This window comes from Zalophus californianus, chromosome 4, assembly GCF_009762305.2.
Source record: "Zalophus californianus isolate mZalCal1 chromosome 4, mZalCal1.pri.v2, whole genome shotgun sequence".
Taxonomy (NCBI): domain Eukaryota; kingdom Metazoa; phylum Chordata; class Mammalia; order Carnivora; family Otariidae; genus Zalophus; species Zalophus californianus.
The window spans coordinates 30,049,055-30,065,034 of NC_045598.1; the positions used below are offsets into that span (position 1 = coordinate 30,049,055).

General features: G+C 39.6%; 1 protein-coding gene and 1 long non-coding RNA gene across 3 annotated transcripts in view; one reads left to right on the forward strand and one right to left on the reverse strand.

Moving 5' to 3' along the window:
* The window catches only part of LOC113931097, a 31,553-nt gene that overhangs the window by 13,272 nt on the left and 2,301 nt on the right, over positions 1-15,980 (forward strand). The window contains exon 2 of the long non-coding RNA XR_003522686.2: positions 4,805-4,970. This is a non-coding gene — a long non-coding RNA (uncharacterized LOC113931097). The remainder of the gene's footprint in view (positions 1-4,804; positions 4,971-15,980) is intronic.
* RHBDL2 (rhomboid like 2) overlaps positions 1-15,980 on the reverse strand; it is a 50,265-nt gene that overhangs the window by 5,205 nt on the left and 29,080 nt on the right. For both annotated transcript variants that reach the window (XM_027608864.1, XM_027608853.2), the window contains exons 5-6: positions 3,322-3,422; positions 424-484 (exon numbers count right to left, since the gene is read on the reverse strand). In XM_027608864.1, the coding sequence (XP_027464665.1) occupies positions 424-484; positions 3,322-3,422 (162 nt within the window). The remainder of the gene's footprint in view (positions 1-423; positions 485-3,321; positions 3,423-15,980) is intronic.

A 15,980-nucleotide genomic window follows, 5' to 3' on the forward strand; every position in this document is an offset into this window, starting at 1 on the left:
TTTTTTTAAATCCAAAAATGTAAAAGTTGAGGAAGAAAATAGATTATGTCAGTGGTTTTCAAGCTTTCCCCGTTTCAGACAAAATCACATACAGAGTCCATTGTATGAATGAGAACAACCCAGAATCCAATGTATCAATGAGGAAACATAAGTGAAGCTGTTGTGGTTAAAGTAGACAGAGTACCTAAAGCTCTACTCTCTTGACTTCCCGCACTGCAGAAAGAAACAAAAAGCAAAAAATTCCTGAAGCACTTCTAAAAACCACCCACGGGGGTCTGTGAAAACCCTTCCACTTACCTTTCTGCTTAGGGCTATGGAGCCACAATTCTTTGTCACTCCATGCTAGTGTTTAGGAAGAATGAGGCCCTCTAGAGGTCAGACCGATAAAGTGATAGGTGCAAAGGGTTCACAAAACAAACTTACTTATGAGGATGATGATCAGTAGTCTGACAATCCCCAAGGCAGGAATCATTTCTCGAAAATTCTTGCAAAGAGATAAATAAAAATAATATAAGCTATCTATTGGCAAATGAACCCTCGACTGTACTCTCTTCATCTGAAGATGAAAGTTTGAGTGTCAAATATTTACAAAATAAAGCAATACTGTTGCAGCCCAGTTTTCAAGTGTATTTGGGAAGTACAACGCTGTTGCACTTTAGAGAACAAAATCAATATTTAATTTCATGATATGAACTAGATATAATTGTATTAGCAGGAAAAAAATCTAAATATCAGTAATATGAAATCAATACTTAATGTGTCATTGAAATAGATAGATAGATAGATAGATACTGTCAAACTAAGTCTGATGAAATATGTCTAAGGGTTTTTTGGTTAATATTCATTCAATACTTTATCCTCTTTCCAAACAGGAGTTAGTTAAAATCTGGGTATTAATTCTTTTAGATAATTTCAAAAAAATTTAAAATATTGGTTAAAAAAATAAAGTTTCATTTTAGCTTTGAAAAATCTCAGTCCAGGGGCACCTGACTGTTTCAGTCGGGTGTTCAACTCTTGATTTCAGCTCAAGCCATACATGATCTTGGGGTCGTGAGATCAAGCTCTGTGTGCGGCTCTGTGCTCAGCAGGGGAGTCTGCTTGAGATTCTCTCTCCCTCTGCCCCTCCCCCTGTTCTTTCTCTCTCTCTCTCTCTCTCCAAAATAAATAAATAAATCTTTTAAAAAGAAAATCTCGGGGCGCCTGGGTGGCTCAGTCGGTTAAGCGGCTGCCTTCGGCTCAGGTCGTGATCCCAGGGTCCTGGGATCGAGTTCCGTGTCGGGCTCCTTGCTCAGCAGGGAGCCTGCTTCTCCCTCTCCCTCTGCCTGCCTGCCGCTCCCCCACTTGTGCTCTCTCTCTCTCACTATCTCCCTCTCTCTGTGTCAAATAAATAAATAAAATGTTTAAAAAAAAAAAATCTCAGTCCAGCTTACAGTACCCTCCTGGGTTACTAAAGGACTCCTAAGTCAGGGGCACCTGGGTGGCTCAGTCATGTCTGCCTTCAGCTCAGGTCGTGATCTTGGGGTCCTGGGATCAAGCCGCCCATTAGGCTCCCTGCTCAGTGGGGAGTCTGCTTCTCCCTCTCCCTCGGCCCCTCCCCCCCAGCTCATGTCCTCTCTCTATCTCTTTCTCTCTCTCAAATAATAAATGGGGGGTGCCTGGGTGGCTTAGTTGTTAAGCATCTGCCTTCGACTCAGGTCATGATCCCAGGGTCCTGGGGTCGAGCCCCACATCGGGCTCCCTGCTCGGTGGGAAGCCTGCTTCTCCCTCTCCCACTCCCCCAGCTTGTGTTCCCTCTCTCACTGTGTCTCTCTTTGTCAAATAAATAAGTAAAATCTTCAAAAAAAAATCAAATAAATCTTCAAAAAAAAAAAAACTGAGTCAGAAAGACATCTCCACTTTACTGAGTTACCTCTCCCTTCCCTTTCAATTTATTAACTCTCTTCCCAAAGAGGAAAGACACTAAAATACCCATATTTGTTCTAAATCAATTATTTTTAAACTGTTGTGGTCACAACCTACAGTAAGAAAACATTTATATAAAAATCCAGTATACACGTAAGTCAAACAGTATTACATGTGATACATACTGAAACTTTCTAATTTTTTTCTTTTTAATTTTTTAAAAATTTTTTATTACTTTAAGTAGGCTCCATGCCCAGTATGGGGCTTGACCTCAAGACCCCAAGATTAAGAGTAGCATGCTCTGCCTACTGAGCCCGCCAGGTGCCCTCTTTTTGTTTTAATTTTTGGTCACAATTCCTTAAACTGTGTTCACAACCACTAATGGGTTGCAATCCAAAGTTTGAAAAACATTTTTCTAAATAGCTTCTATTCTTGGAATAGTTTTGTAATTGCTTCCTATTTTCCTCCTAGAATATTTTTAAAGTATACCTATATGGTTAAAGGGTTTAAGAACTAGTCAGGATTTAACACTACAGGCTGTTTTAAAAAGTGGTTGACATTCTTACATACTATATCATGGGCATATAAAATGGTATGCCAACTTTGGAGGGCAATTTGGCATTTGTCTATGAAAATTTAAAGCCTTCACCCAGTAAATCCACTTCTAGGAATTTATCCTATCAACACACACACACACAAATGCAAAAAGATAAATGTAAGAGAACATCCTTACAGCATTATCCACAAGTGTGAATAGATGAAGTCAGCCCAATTTTTTTTTCATTGAAGGATTAAATCAGGGTACAGCTATATAATGTGCTGTGGGGCACTTGAAGAGACTGAAATGGATTTCTGTGTAGTGATATGGGTAGATGGGGTCAAGATAACTCTATGTTAAGATGTAGAACAGTATAGGGACGCCAGGGTGGTTCAGTCGGTTAAGCAGCTGCCTTCAGCCCAGGTCATGATCCCAGGGTCCTGGGATCGAGTGTCGCGTCAGGCTCCTTGCTCAGCAGGGAGCCCACTTTTCCCTCTCTCTCCCTCTGCTTGTGCTCTGTCAAATAAATAAAATCTTTAAAAAAAAAAAAAGATGTAGAACAGTATCTTTAAAAAATAGCGGGTCCGTTTTTGTAGCCTTAATTTTGGCAGGATTTTGAATACATCTAGAAAAAGGTCGAAAGGATGTATATCAAACTGTTAACAGATACTATATTTGAGATTTTTCAACTTAAAAAAAATTTTTTGGGTATTCATCACTTTTGAGATCAGGAAAAAAAAATAATGATAAAATACGAAAGGAAAATTTTGGTGCCCAGAAGGATGAGTGCTCAGTAAATATGATGAAGCTTCCCTGATCCAAATACCAGTTATTCTTTAAAAGAAAAAAAAATCCATAGATCCCATTCCCAAAGTTCTTACCACCAGAACATTCATAAAATAGCCTCCCATCAGAGCATAGACTCCTCCCGAAGCACCCACAAGATATCTGAGCGGGTCAAAAATGGAGCTGGCAAGGGACCCTAAAGAAAGAAAACACAAAGGATCACACATAACTGTAAGAATCATGAAAGATAAATCTAATCTAAGGCAGAAGTTGGGAAGTTTGGACCATTATATTAACAAGCAACAAGTTTATTTTGTTTGTCCCTTCCACACTTTAAAGGTATAGCTATGTGAGCTAACTACCTCAATTTTTCTGAAACATTAAATGTTCAGTATGAGGACAGTATAACAGGGACCAAGAGCACAAACTCTAGAGCCGAAATTACCAGCTGTGTGACTTGAGCAAGTTTCTTAACTTCTCTGTGCCCTAGTTTCCCTACATAAAGAGGATATTAATAGAACTTACCTCAGTGCATTGTCAGGGGAAGTAAATGATTTGATATGTGCATCATGCTTAGAACACTGCCTGACATGTGTTATGTACTTGTTAGCTGTTGTTTCAAAATACTGCACACATTTAGCCAAAACTGTCACAATACCTGAGACATTCCAACATCTTATTATCTAATGGCTGGCTTTCTCATGGAGTAAATATGTGGCCTCAGAACCCTTCTCAATGTAGTATTCTATCAGATTCACCAAACAAAAGGAAATCTATTTTTCAACCCAATCTTAGATTGCCTGAACCAAAAAAGACTTTAAAACCACCTTATGCAAACTCTAAGATGGTCTCTCTCTACTGCTTTGTTCTACTACTTAGTTTTTTGCTTTTAAGGCTCTCTTTCATTCCTTAGGATACAATGTAATACTTGCTTTGTGCAAGAAAGACAGAGTGGCCTTAAGAATCTTACAAACAGATGAGTAAACAATTATAAGATGCAGAACAGAACAACTACTATGATTTTTAAATGTAATGAATTTGCTATGGAAGCACTTAGGGAAAAAATGATTTTTTTCTGCAGAGGTGTAAGCCTTGCCACTCTGAGAAGGAGGATATAGCATTTTGATTAAACTCTAAAATATCTTTAAGGGGCACCTGGGTGGCTCAGTTGTTAAGTGTCTGCCTTCGGCTCAGGTCATGATCCCCGGGTCCTGGGACCCAGCCCCGCATCGGGCTCCCTGCTCGGCGGGAAACCTGCTTCTCCCTCTCCCACTCCCCCTGCTTGTTTCCTCTCTTGCTGTGTCTCCTCTGTCAAATAAATAAATAAAATCTTTAAAAAAAATAAAAATAAAAAAATAAAATAAAATATCTTTAAGATTTGGAAGGAAAACAAAGGAGGAGAAAGTATTCAGGACTTAGGGAACTGAAAAAGCAAAGACATAGAAACAAAGGTATATGAATGACTAAAAATCAGTGAGTAGTCCAATAGGTTTAGAGGATGGTCCTCAAATGTCAACTTTCAGAATAGGGCTGGAGTGGTTGCCTTAATCATATGAGTAATTTATTTTTAAAACACAGATACAAATGTCCACTTCTGGCCATGATGAAATAACAAGGACAAGATTTTCTCTCCTGCTTGAAACAGCTAAAAGCACTGGACAAAATATATGAAACATTGATCTCCAAGATACTGGACCTCAGATAACAAAGGACAGCGAACCCTAAGAGACAAGAAATAAATGAGGTGAGTTGTCTGATTGCCCAGCTTACTGCCTTGACAGAGATTACAGGTTACAATGCATGAAGGGGGAAACCAGGTAGATCTCAGTAAACTTTAAGTTGATGAGATAGTGTGTAAAGTCCAGATAGTCCTAGGCAGCTGGAGTTTGCAAGACAGTGCACCAGAGAGGAAGGAGCAGCACAGAAAGAACTCCAGAGAGGAGCACGTGAGGAAATTACCTAAGCCAAGGAAAGAACCACCGGAAAGGAGTAGAGGGAAGAGCAAGTACCTTTGCTCACCCAGCACCAGAGAGGCTAAGTAACTTTCCAAACCAAAAAACTTCATAATTCATATGGGGCATTGCATAAAGTACACAGAAGGGTCCTACACCAGTAGTGGGTATTAATTAGCACTAAACATGACTCAAAAACACAGTTTCGCCTAGCAAATCTTACCAGGAAGTTTCAAACTACTTCCAAGTAACTGTGTTCCAGAACAAATTTAAGGGATATTTATAGGAATACAATAATATCCACCATCCAAAGGTTAAATGCCTAGCATCCAAACAAAAATGGTCAGACATGAAAAGAAACAGGAAAATATGACCCATAATAAAAAGAAAAATCAATTAAAACCTCCCCAAACTGACACAAGTGTTAAGTTTTAGCCAATAATGGCAATAAATCATTATTACAACTATATACTATCTGTTCAAAAATTAAGTGGAAACACACAAGATATAAAACACTCAAATTTCTAAAGATGAAAACTACAATGTCTAAGATGAAAAATACATTAGTTGAGTTTAATGGCACATTAGTGCAGAAGAAAAGATTAGTGAACATGAAGACATGGCAGTAAAAGTATCGAACATGAAACACATAGAGAAGAATATTTTTAAAAATAAATACAGCAGGGGCGCCTGGGTGGCTCAGTTGGTTAAGCAGCTGCCTTCGGCTCAGGTCATGATCCCAGGGTGCTGGGATCAAGCCCCACATCAGGCTCCCTGCTCAGCAGGAAGCCTGCTTGTCCCTCTCCCACTCCCCCTACTTGTGTTCCCTCTCTCACTCTCTCTCTCTCTCTCTCTGCCAAATGAATAAATCTTTAAAAAATAAAATAAAAATAAATAAATAAATACAGTGGGGGCACCTGGGTGGCTCAGTCGGTTAACCATCTGCCTTTGGCTCAGGTTGTAATCCCAAGGTCCTGGAATCGAGTCCTGCATTGGGCTCCTTGCTCAGTGGGGAGCCTGCTTCTCCCTCTCCCTCTGCTGCTCCCCCTGCTTGTGCTCTCTCTCTCTGACAAATAAATAAATTTTATAAATAAATAAATAAAGACAGTGGGGCGCCTGGGTGGCTCAGTCAGTTAAGCGTCTGCCTTGGTCTCAGGTCATGATCCCAGGATCCTGGGATTGAGCCCCACATCGGGCTCCATGCTCAACAGGGAGGCTGCTTCAAGATTCTCTCTCTCCCTCTACCCCCCCTCACTTGCTTATGCTCTCTCTGTCTCTAAAATAAATAAATAAATCTTTAATTAAAAAATGTTAAAGGAGGGGCACCTGGGTGGCTCAGTTGGTCAAGCGACTGCCTTCGGCTCAGGTCATGATCCTGGAGTCCCGGGATTGAGTCCCACATCGGGCTCCCTGCTCAGCAGGGAGTCTGCTTCTCCCTCTGACCCTCTTCCCTCTCGTGCTCTCTATCTCTCATTCTCTCTCTCAAATAAATAAATAAAATCTTTAAAAAAAATGTTAAAGGAAATTCTCAGGCAGAAGGAAAAAATACCAGATGAAAATATGGAATTATACAAAGTAATGGAGGACACTGGAAGTGGTGATAACATGGGCAAGCCCACAAGATTTTGCCTTATTACTTAAATTCCAACAGAAGATAGGAATAAGCAGATAACTGTTTAACTACTAAAAATAATAAGTTAATTAAGTTGGAGGATAGACGGTCAATGTACAAAAAAAATCAACTTTATTTCCATGTCATAGCAATGAAGAATCGGAAATAGAAATTTTTAAATAGTACCATTTACAGCACATCAAAAATATGAAATATGGAGATAAATCTGACCCCCCTACACAAATGTGCAAGGGCTGACACTGAAAGCACAGTTCCTAAAATTTACAAGTATAAATTATACTTCATCAAAACTTTAAACCTCCTCTTCTTCAAAAGATACTATTAAGAGCATGAAAAGACAAGCAACAGACTATGAGAAAATATTTGCAAGTCATATATCTGATAAAGGACTTCTAATCAGAATATACATTATTATATATAACAAAGAATATAATCCAATTTTTAAATGGGCAATATTTAAGCAGATACTTTACCAAAGAAGATATGTGGATATTAAACAAGCATATGAAAAGATATTCACCAGCATTAATTGTCAGGAAATGCAAATTAAAACCCAGTGAGAGGGGCACCTGGCTGATTCAGTCAGTGGAGCATGCAACTTTGGATCTCCAGGTTGTGAGTTTGAGCCCCGCGTTGGGTGTAAAGATTACTTAAAAATAAAATACTTATTTTTATTTTTTAATTTTTTAAATAGTCTCCACACCCAGCATGAAGCCCAACACGGGACTTGAACTCATGACCCTCAGATCAAGACCTGAGCTGAGATCAAGAGTCATTCACTTAACCAACTGCGCCACCCAGGTGCCCCCAAAATTTATTTTTTTAAATATAAATTAAATAAATAAATAAATCCCAGTGAGATACCATCATACACCCAATAAACTAGCTAAAATTAAAGACTGATGATAGCAAGTGTTGTTGAGAATGTGAAGGAGTTGGAACTCCTCGTGAACGTGTAAAATGGAACTACAGGGGCGCCTGGGTGGCTCAGAGGGTTGAGCGTCTGCCTTGGGCTCAGGTCATGGTCCTGGAGTCCTGGGATCAAGCCCTGCTTTGGGCTCCCTGCTCACTGGGGAGCCTACTTCTCCCTCTCCCTCTGCTCGCCTGCTCCTGCTCTCTCACTCTCCCTCTATCTCAAATAAATAAAATCTTAAAAAAATAATAATAAAATAATAAAAATAAAAGGGAACTACAGTTGACCTTTGAACAACACGGGTTTGAATTGCTCAGGTCCACCCTTATGTAGATTTTTTTCCACTAAACACAGTACAGTACAGAAAATGTATTTTATCTTCCCTATGATTTTTTTTAAAGATTTTATTTATTTCTTTGACACAGAGGTAGAGAGCATAAGTAGGCAGGGTGGCAGGCAGAGGGAGAAGCAGACTCCCCTCTGAGCAGGGAGCCCGATGCGGGGCTCGATCCCAGGACCCTGGGATCACGACCTGAGCTGAAGGCAGACGTTTAACTGACTGGGCCACCCAGGCGCCCCTTCCCTATGATTTTCTTTAAGTTTTATTTTATTTTTAGTAATCTCCATACCAAAATGGGGCTCAAACTCATGACCCCGAGATCAAGAGTCCCATGCTCTTCTGACTGAGCCAGCCAGATGCCCCCTTTATAGTTTTCTTAATAATTTTTTTCTCTAGCTTACTTTATTATAAGAACCCAGTACATAATAATGTATACAAAATATGCTATTGGTAAGGCTTTGGGTCAACAGTAGGCTATTAGTAAAGTTTTGGAAGAGTCAAACATTACATGAGGATTTTCAACTGTGTGAGGGGGATCAGTGCCCCGAACCCCCACGATGTTCAAGGGTGAACTGTACTTTGTACCATATAACCTAACAATTCCACTTACAGATATATATCCAAGAGATCAACAAAAAAACTTCTACACAAATATTCATAGCAGTGTTATTCATAATAGTCGAAAACTGAAAACAACCCAAATGTCCATTTGTTGGTGAATATGTAGAGAAAACGTACAGCCACACAATGGAATATTTAATAATAAAAAGGAATGATGCGTTGATATATGCTACAACATCAATGAACAATGAAAACATTACACTAAGTGAAAAATACCAATCAGGAAAGACCTTATAGTGTATGATTCCACTTATATGAAATGTCCAGAATGGGCAAATCTAAAGAGACAGAAAGAAGATTGGTGGTTGCCCTAAGCCTGGGGAAGGGAGAATGGGGTGTGAAGAGTAAGGAGGGGTACAGGGTTTCTTTAGGGGACAAAAATGTTTAGAATTCAATTGTGATGATGGGTATATAATCCTGTGAATTAAGTTTAAAAAAAAACATTGAATTAAATACTTAAATGAGTGAATTGTACGCTATATGACTTATATCTCAGTAAAGCTATTTTAAAACGTTGGCAGTTTCTTAAAAGTTAAACATACCATAAAGAGGGCACATTCTGCGTGGACCACTGGGTGTTATGCACAAACAATGAATCATGGAACACTACATCAAAAACTAATGATGTAATGTATGGTGATTAACATAACAATAAAAAATTATTAAAAAAAAAAAGTTAAACATACTTCAGATAGGGTCCGGCCATTTCATTCCTAGGTATTTACCCAAGAAAGCTGAAAACATTTGATTACACAAATACTTACACACAAATGTTCATAGAAGCTTCATTTGCAATAGCCTCAAACTGGAAAAAACCCTAATGTCCATCAACAAGGAGAATGGACAATTTGTGGTATATCCCCACAATGAAATACCACTTGGCAATAAAAAGGAGTCAACTATTGATACACATAATAACATGGATAAATCTCAAAATAATTACGCTGACTGACAGAAACCAGACAAAAATAGAGTACATACTCTATGATTGCACTTACATAAAATTCTAGAAAATACAAATTAATCTATAATGGTCAGTAGTTGCCAGGGAAAGGACAGGGAGGGGCAGTAGAGAGCAGTTCTCACGGGTCACAAAGAAACTTTTTGGGGAGCGATGGATACGTTTATTATCTTGATTGTGGTGATAGTCTCATGAGTGTATACACGTATCCCCAAATTACTATATTATACACCTTAATATGTGCAGCTTATTATATGTCAATTATCCCTCACCAAACAGAAAACAGAACAAAACAAAAACAGATGCCAGGGCTGCATCTTCCGAGATTCTGAGTCAGTAGATCTGGGTGGGATCTGGTTGGCTTTAGCTATGACAAGCTGTCTGGGTGATTGTGATGATCAGTCTGACTGGGGAACACTGGGGGGGATTGCAGACCAGCACTTCTGTCTTTAATGTGCGTACAGATCACTTCTGGATTTGTTCAAATGCAGATTCTGATTAGTGGGTCTGGTGTGAGGCCCAATATTCTGCATTTTAATGAGCTCCCAGGTGATACCAATGCAGCTAATCCATGGACCACACTTTGCGAGGAGCAAAGGCGGGGAAACTAAAGTTATTTGACATATTAAGCAATCTAGAAAAAAAGCAAAGCAAGAAAGGCAGGAGGAAACTTTTAGAAGTGATGGACGTGTTTATGACATAGATTGTAGTGAAGATTTCACAGGTGTATACTTATCTCCAAACTCATCAAGTCGTATACATTAATTATATACAGATTTTGGTATGTCAATCATACGTCAAAAAAGTTAATAAAAAAACATTTTACATCAAGCTCCCCTTAACCGCTTTATGTATAATTTCTTTTTGGAAAGGCAATGGGGCCACATAGTGGAGGGTAATGAGCAATCTTAGATGTTTTGACTTTCTTCTGGGCGCTGTCAGTGTGTTAGGAAGGATATAATATGATCTAATCTGTGCTTGAGGAAGGTGACCCAGGCAGCAGTGTGAAGACCAGAATAGCAAAGAGACACACACCTGCCAGGAAGGTGTTGCAAAAATAGGCAGAGGCTGTGAACAGGTTAATCACGTTCTCTCCTCTGAAACTGGGGCAGGGCTGATTCCACAGGTCGAAATCAAGCTGCGGGGGAAACCCGTGCAGATGCTAGAGCCAGGAAGAACCTCACCAGCCCAAAGGCTTTCAAGGGCAGGAAAAACAGGTGTGTGCAGGACCGGAAGTAGAAGGTGGAAAAACAGGTTCCACAAAAGTAGGGGGAAGCCGACTGCGGAGCTGTGTCACTGAGCATTGCCAAGTCTATCTCCTAAAGGCTTCCTACTCTCTGGCCCCACTGCTCAAGGAGGCTAGTAACATCAGTTAAAAAATTCTGAGCCCTGCAAAAGGTCGGACTGTGTCCCCCAAAAAGATGTGCTGATGTTCCAACCCCCAGTACCTCAGAATGTGCTATTATGTGGGAATAGGACTGTTGCAGCTGTGATTAATTCAGATTAGGTCATATTGGAGTATAGTGGGCCCCTCAACCAATATGACCGTGTCCTTATTAGAGGAGACCGGAAATGTGAAGGGAGAACTCCACATGACGATGGACGTAGAGCTCGAAGGGCTGCACCTGCAAGCCAAGGAATGACAAGGACTGACGGCCACCACCAGAAGCTAGGGAGAAGGGAGGAAGGATTCTCCCCCACAGGATCAGAGGCAGCATGACCCTATTTTTTTTTTTTTTAAGATTTTATTTATTTACTAGACAGAGAGAGCACAAGCAGGGGGAGTGGCAGGCAGAGGGAGAAGCAGGCTCCCTGCTGAGCAAGGAGCCCGATGCGACACTCGATCCCAGGACCCTGGGATCATGACCTGAGCCAAAGGCAGTCGCTTAACCGACTGAGGCACCCAGGCGTCCCAAGCATGGCCCTATTGACATCTTGATTTCAGACTTCCAGCCTAACTGTGAGATAGTACAGTTCTGCTGTTTAAATCACCTAGTTTGTGGTTCTTTGTTACAGGAGCCCTAGGAAACTGATACAACCAGCCACTGAAATATAGGTCTATTAACTTATTTGTAGGTTGCATATATAAGCATTACTATACTAATGTGGGTTTTTTGATGGCAGGTACATTTTATTGGTTTTCTTTCAGATACTAATATGTTTTTAATATAAAAATAGAACTTTTAAAAATATTTACTTATTTGACGAAGAGAGAACAAGCAGGGAGAGCTGCAGAGGGAGAGGGAGAAGCAGTCTGCCTGTTGAGCAGGTAGCCTGATGCGGGGCATGATGCCCTGGGATCATGACCTGAGCCAAAGGCAGATGCTTAACCAACTGAACCACTCAGGCACCCCTAGAAATAGAATTTTTAAAATTTTTAAAAAAAAAACATTGATTACACAATATTTTTAAATCATTTTTACTTTGTTAATGGTACAAAAAAATGGGATTTTTTTTTTTAAAGATTTATTTTAGAGAGAGAGCACGAGCAGGGAGAAGGGCAGAGGGAAAGGGAGAATCCTCAGAGTTCTCGCTGAGCATGGAGCCTAACACGGGGCTCGGTCTCACAACCCTGAGATCATGACCTGAGCAGAAATCAAGAGTCAGCAGCTTAACTGACTGAGCCACTCAGGTGCCCCTGGTACAAAAGATGTTTAGCAAATCATGAAAAGACAAGGGAAAAATTTAAATGCATGTTACTAAGTGAAAGAAGCCAATCTGAAAAGGCTACATGCTATATGATTCCAACTATATGACATTGTGGAAAAGCTAAAACTATGGAGGCAGTGAAAGGATCAGTGAAAGAAGCCAATCTGAAAAGGCTACATGCTATATGATTCCAACTATATGACATTGTGGAAAAGCTAGAACTATGGAGGCAGTGAAAGGATCAGTGGTTGCCAGGGGGTGGGGGTCAGAGTGGGGGTAAGTATGAATAGGTAGAACACGGAGGATTTGGGGGACAGTGAAACACTCCATATGATACTCTGATGATGGATACATGTCATTACACATTTGCCCCAAACCATAGAATGTACAATGCCAAGAGTGAACTTCTTTATGGACTTTGGGGGTGGTTATGATGTGCCAGTGGAGGATTCATCAATCCCAACAAATACCCATCTGCAGGGGGATGTCGATAAAGGGTTGGGAGTGGGAAGACTGTGCATGTGGGGGGGCAGGGGTTATGGGGAATCTCTGTGCCTTCCTCTCCATTTTTCTGTGAACCTAAAACTGCTGTAAAAAAATAAAGTCTTTAACTTAAAAAATCTTTCAATGAGCAGATTTATAAAATAAGCTTCATTATTTTTCGAAAATCCTCATTAAATACCATAACCCCAAAGTACAAATATATACTTCTAAATTCAGTTTTTTTCTATAGAAATTTTCTCTTACTCACTGTCATAGCCAAAATGTAAAATTTAAAAATGGCATGTAGTTTCAAATGGGAGGATTACGTTATTGACTCTGCTTACTCCAATTATGAAAAAAAATTGTGTTGTAATTTACCTGTTAATTCCCACCTTTCCTAGCATCAGTCATTTGTTCTTGCAAACTAATCAGAAAATGTTATAAAATATGTTTAAAACCCACTACAACTCTTAACTGAGAACTCTTAAAACTGATGAGGAAATTGTTTCCTGCATTTTAAGTGTGAATTTCTAAGACTTGTTGCATCATTCCCAGCAGCAAAATCACACAGTGAGAGAACGATGTCCAATTATTAGTTTTTAAAATGCCCTTTCAGAGCGTAAGTATCTTTGGAAAAGCAGTTACGTTCTTTCTCCTTGTATGAGAAATGCTATTATGTCGTCAAAGGAACATATTTTGCATTTGCTTTTTCAACATCTGTTCAGTAGCATCCTACTGAAAGCCATTTGTTACCACAGGGGAAAAAAAGTCAGCAAATTAGACACTCATCTTTTTGTAAAAGAAAAATGCATAGTCTTTAAAATGAGCAAAAGATGAGAGGAATCTCACTGATTTCAAGACTATAGCTACAGTGCATTGAGGATATGGTATTGGTGGAGGGTAACACATCGGTCAATGGAACAAACAGGAGAACCCAGAAATAATGCCTTACAAGTACAGCCAACTGATTTTTGACAAAGGTGCAAAAAAAAAAAAAAAAAATGCAATGAAGGAAACAGAGTTTTTAATAGATTGTTGCGAAGTCACTGTATTTCCAAAAAAAACACCAAAAAGAACCTCAGTCTAAACCTCATACCTTACACAACAGTGGGCCAACTCAAAACAGATCACATATTCCAATGTAAAGCATAAAACTATAAAAGACACTGTAAGAGAAAATCTTCAGGACCTAGGGCTCAGTGAAGTGTTCTTAGACATCACCAAGAGCCCGATTCATAAAGGAAAAAATGATAAATCAGACTTCATCAAAATTAAAAACTTTCGCTCCCCATTAAAGACTCTATTAAAACAGTGTGGCAAAGACAGCTACGCATGGAGAAAAATACACCTGTCAACTACATATTCAATAAAGGACTGGGATCTAGAATATGTAAAGAACTCTCAGAATTCAATGGTTTTAAAAAATCTAATTAGGAAAAAAAGGAAAGAAATCTAATTAGGAAGTGGGCAAAAGACATGAGCAAGCATTTCACTAACGAGGTTATACACATCAAAAGATGTTCACCATCATTAGCCGTTTGAGTAAAGCAAATGAAGGCCATGATGAGAGATCACCTCATGCTTCTGAGCAGAGCTGAAATAAGAAATGGCAACCACACGAATGCTGGTGAGGATGTGGAAGACGGAATCACTTCTACACTACTGGGTGGAATGTAAAAAGGAACAGCCATTCTGGAGAACATTTTGGCTGGTTCTTTAAAAAGTCAGTAGGCACTACCATACAATCTAAGAACTGTGCGCTTGGGCATTTATCCCAGAGAAATGAAAACTTCTGTTCACAAAACACTGTACTTCTGTTCACAAAAACCTGTACACAAAGGTTTGTTAACAGTTTTATTTGTAATAGCCCCAAATGGGAAACAATCCAGATAGTCTCCAGTGAGTGAAGGGTTAAACAAACGGTGATCCATCCATACCATGGAATACTACTCAGCGATTAAAATGAATGAAGTATTGATACATGCAACAACCTACATGGGTCTTCCAGGGAATGATGCTATGTGAAGACAGCCAATCCCAAAGGCAATATACTATATGATTCCATTTATATAACATGCTTGAATTGAGAAAATTACAGAAATAGAGAACAGATTAGTGGTTGTCAGGGGCGAAGGAAGGTATGAGGGGTGGGAAAGAAGAGGGTATGGCTATAAAAGTACAGCGTGAGGAATCCTTGTTTTGCACCTTGACAGTATCAACGTGGGTATCCCGGTTGGGATACTGTACTAGAATTTTGCAAGCTGTTACCATTGGGGTAACTGGTTAAAGGATACATGGGACCCCCTAGGCATTGATTTCATACAACTGCAGTGTAAAAAAGTTTAATTTTTTTTTGAAAAAATGTTTCCAATAAATAAACGGATGGATGGGAATTCTAATATTTTCTCCCCAGGCCAAAGTGGATCATCTTAAGGAACACCCAATTTCAGAGATCACTGCATATGTTGCTAGTCTCTACTGAGCCTTTGGGCCCCTATAGCTCTTCTCTATGTTCTCCTCAAGCTGTCTTTCTTAAAAGCAAATCTGCTCATGTGACTTCCCAAGATCACTAGCCTGACACACTGGGCCTTCATAATCTGGCTGTTAAGTCTCTACCCAATATATATGCTGTCTGCTTATCTTATCTCAAATATTTTAACTCTAATTACTTTTTAAAGTTTTTTGGGTTTTGGTTGTTGTTTTTTCTTTTTAGTAATCTCTACACCCAATGTGGGGCTCAAACTCATCATCCTAACATCAAAAGTAGCATGCCCTTCTGACTGAGCCAGCCAGGCACCCCTCTAACTTATTTCTTTTTTTTTTTTTTCAAAGCTTTATTTATTTAAGGGCACTTGGGTGGCTCAGATGGTTGGGCGTCTGCCTTTGGCTCAGGTCATGATCCCAGGGTCCTGGGATCAAGTCCCGCATCGGGCTCTTTTGCTCAGCAGGGAGTCTGCTTCTCCCTCTCCCTCTGCCTCTCCCCCTGCTTGTTCTCTCTCTGTCTCTCTCGCAAGTGAATAAATAAAATAAAATCTTAAAAAAAAAGCTTTATTTATTTAAGTAATTTCTATACCCAGTGTAGGGCTTGAACTCATGACCCTGATCAAGAGTCGACGGAGCCAGCCAGCTGCCCCTAATTAACTTATTTCTAATGCTTATCAGGTTCCCTGCAGTAAATCTTGACTTAAATGTTTATTACTTT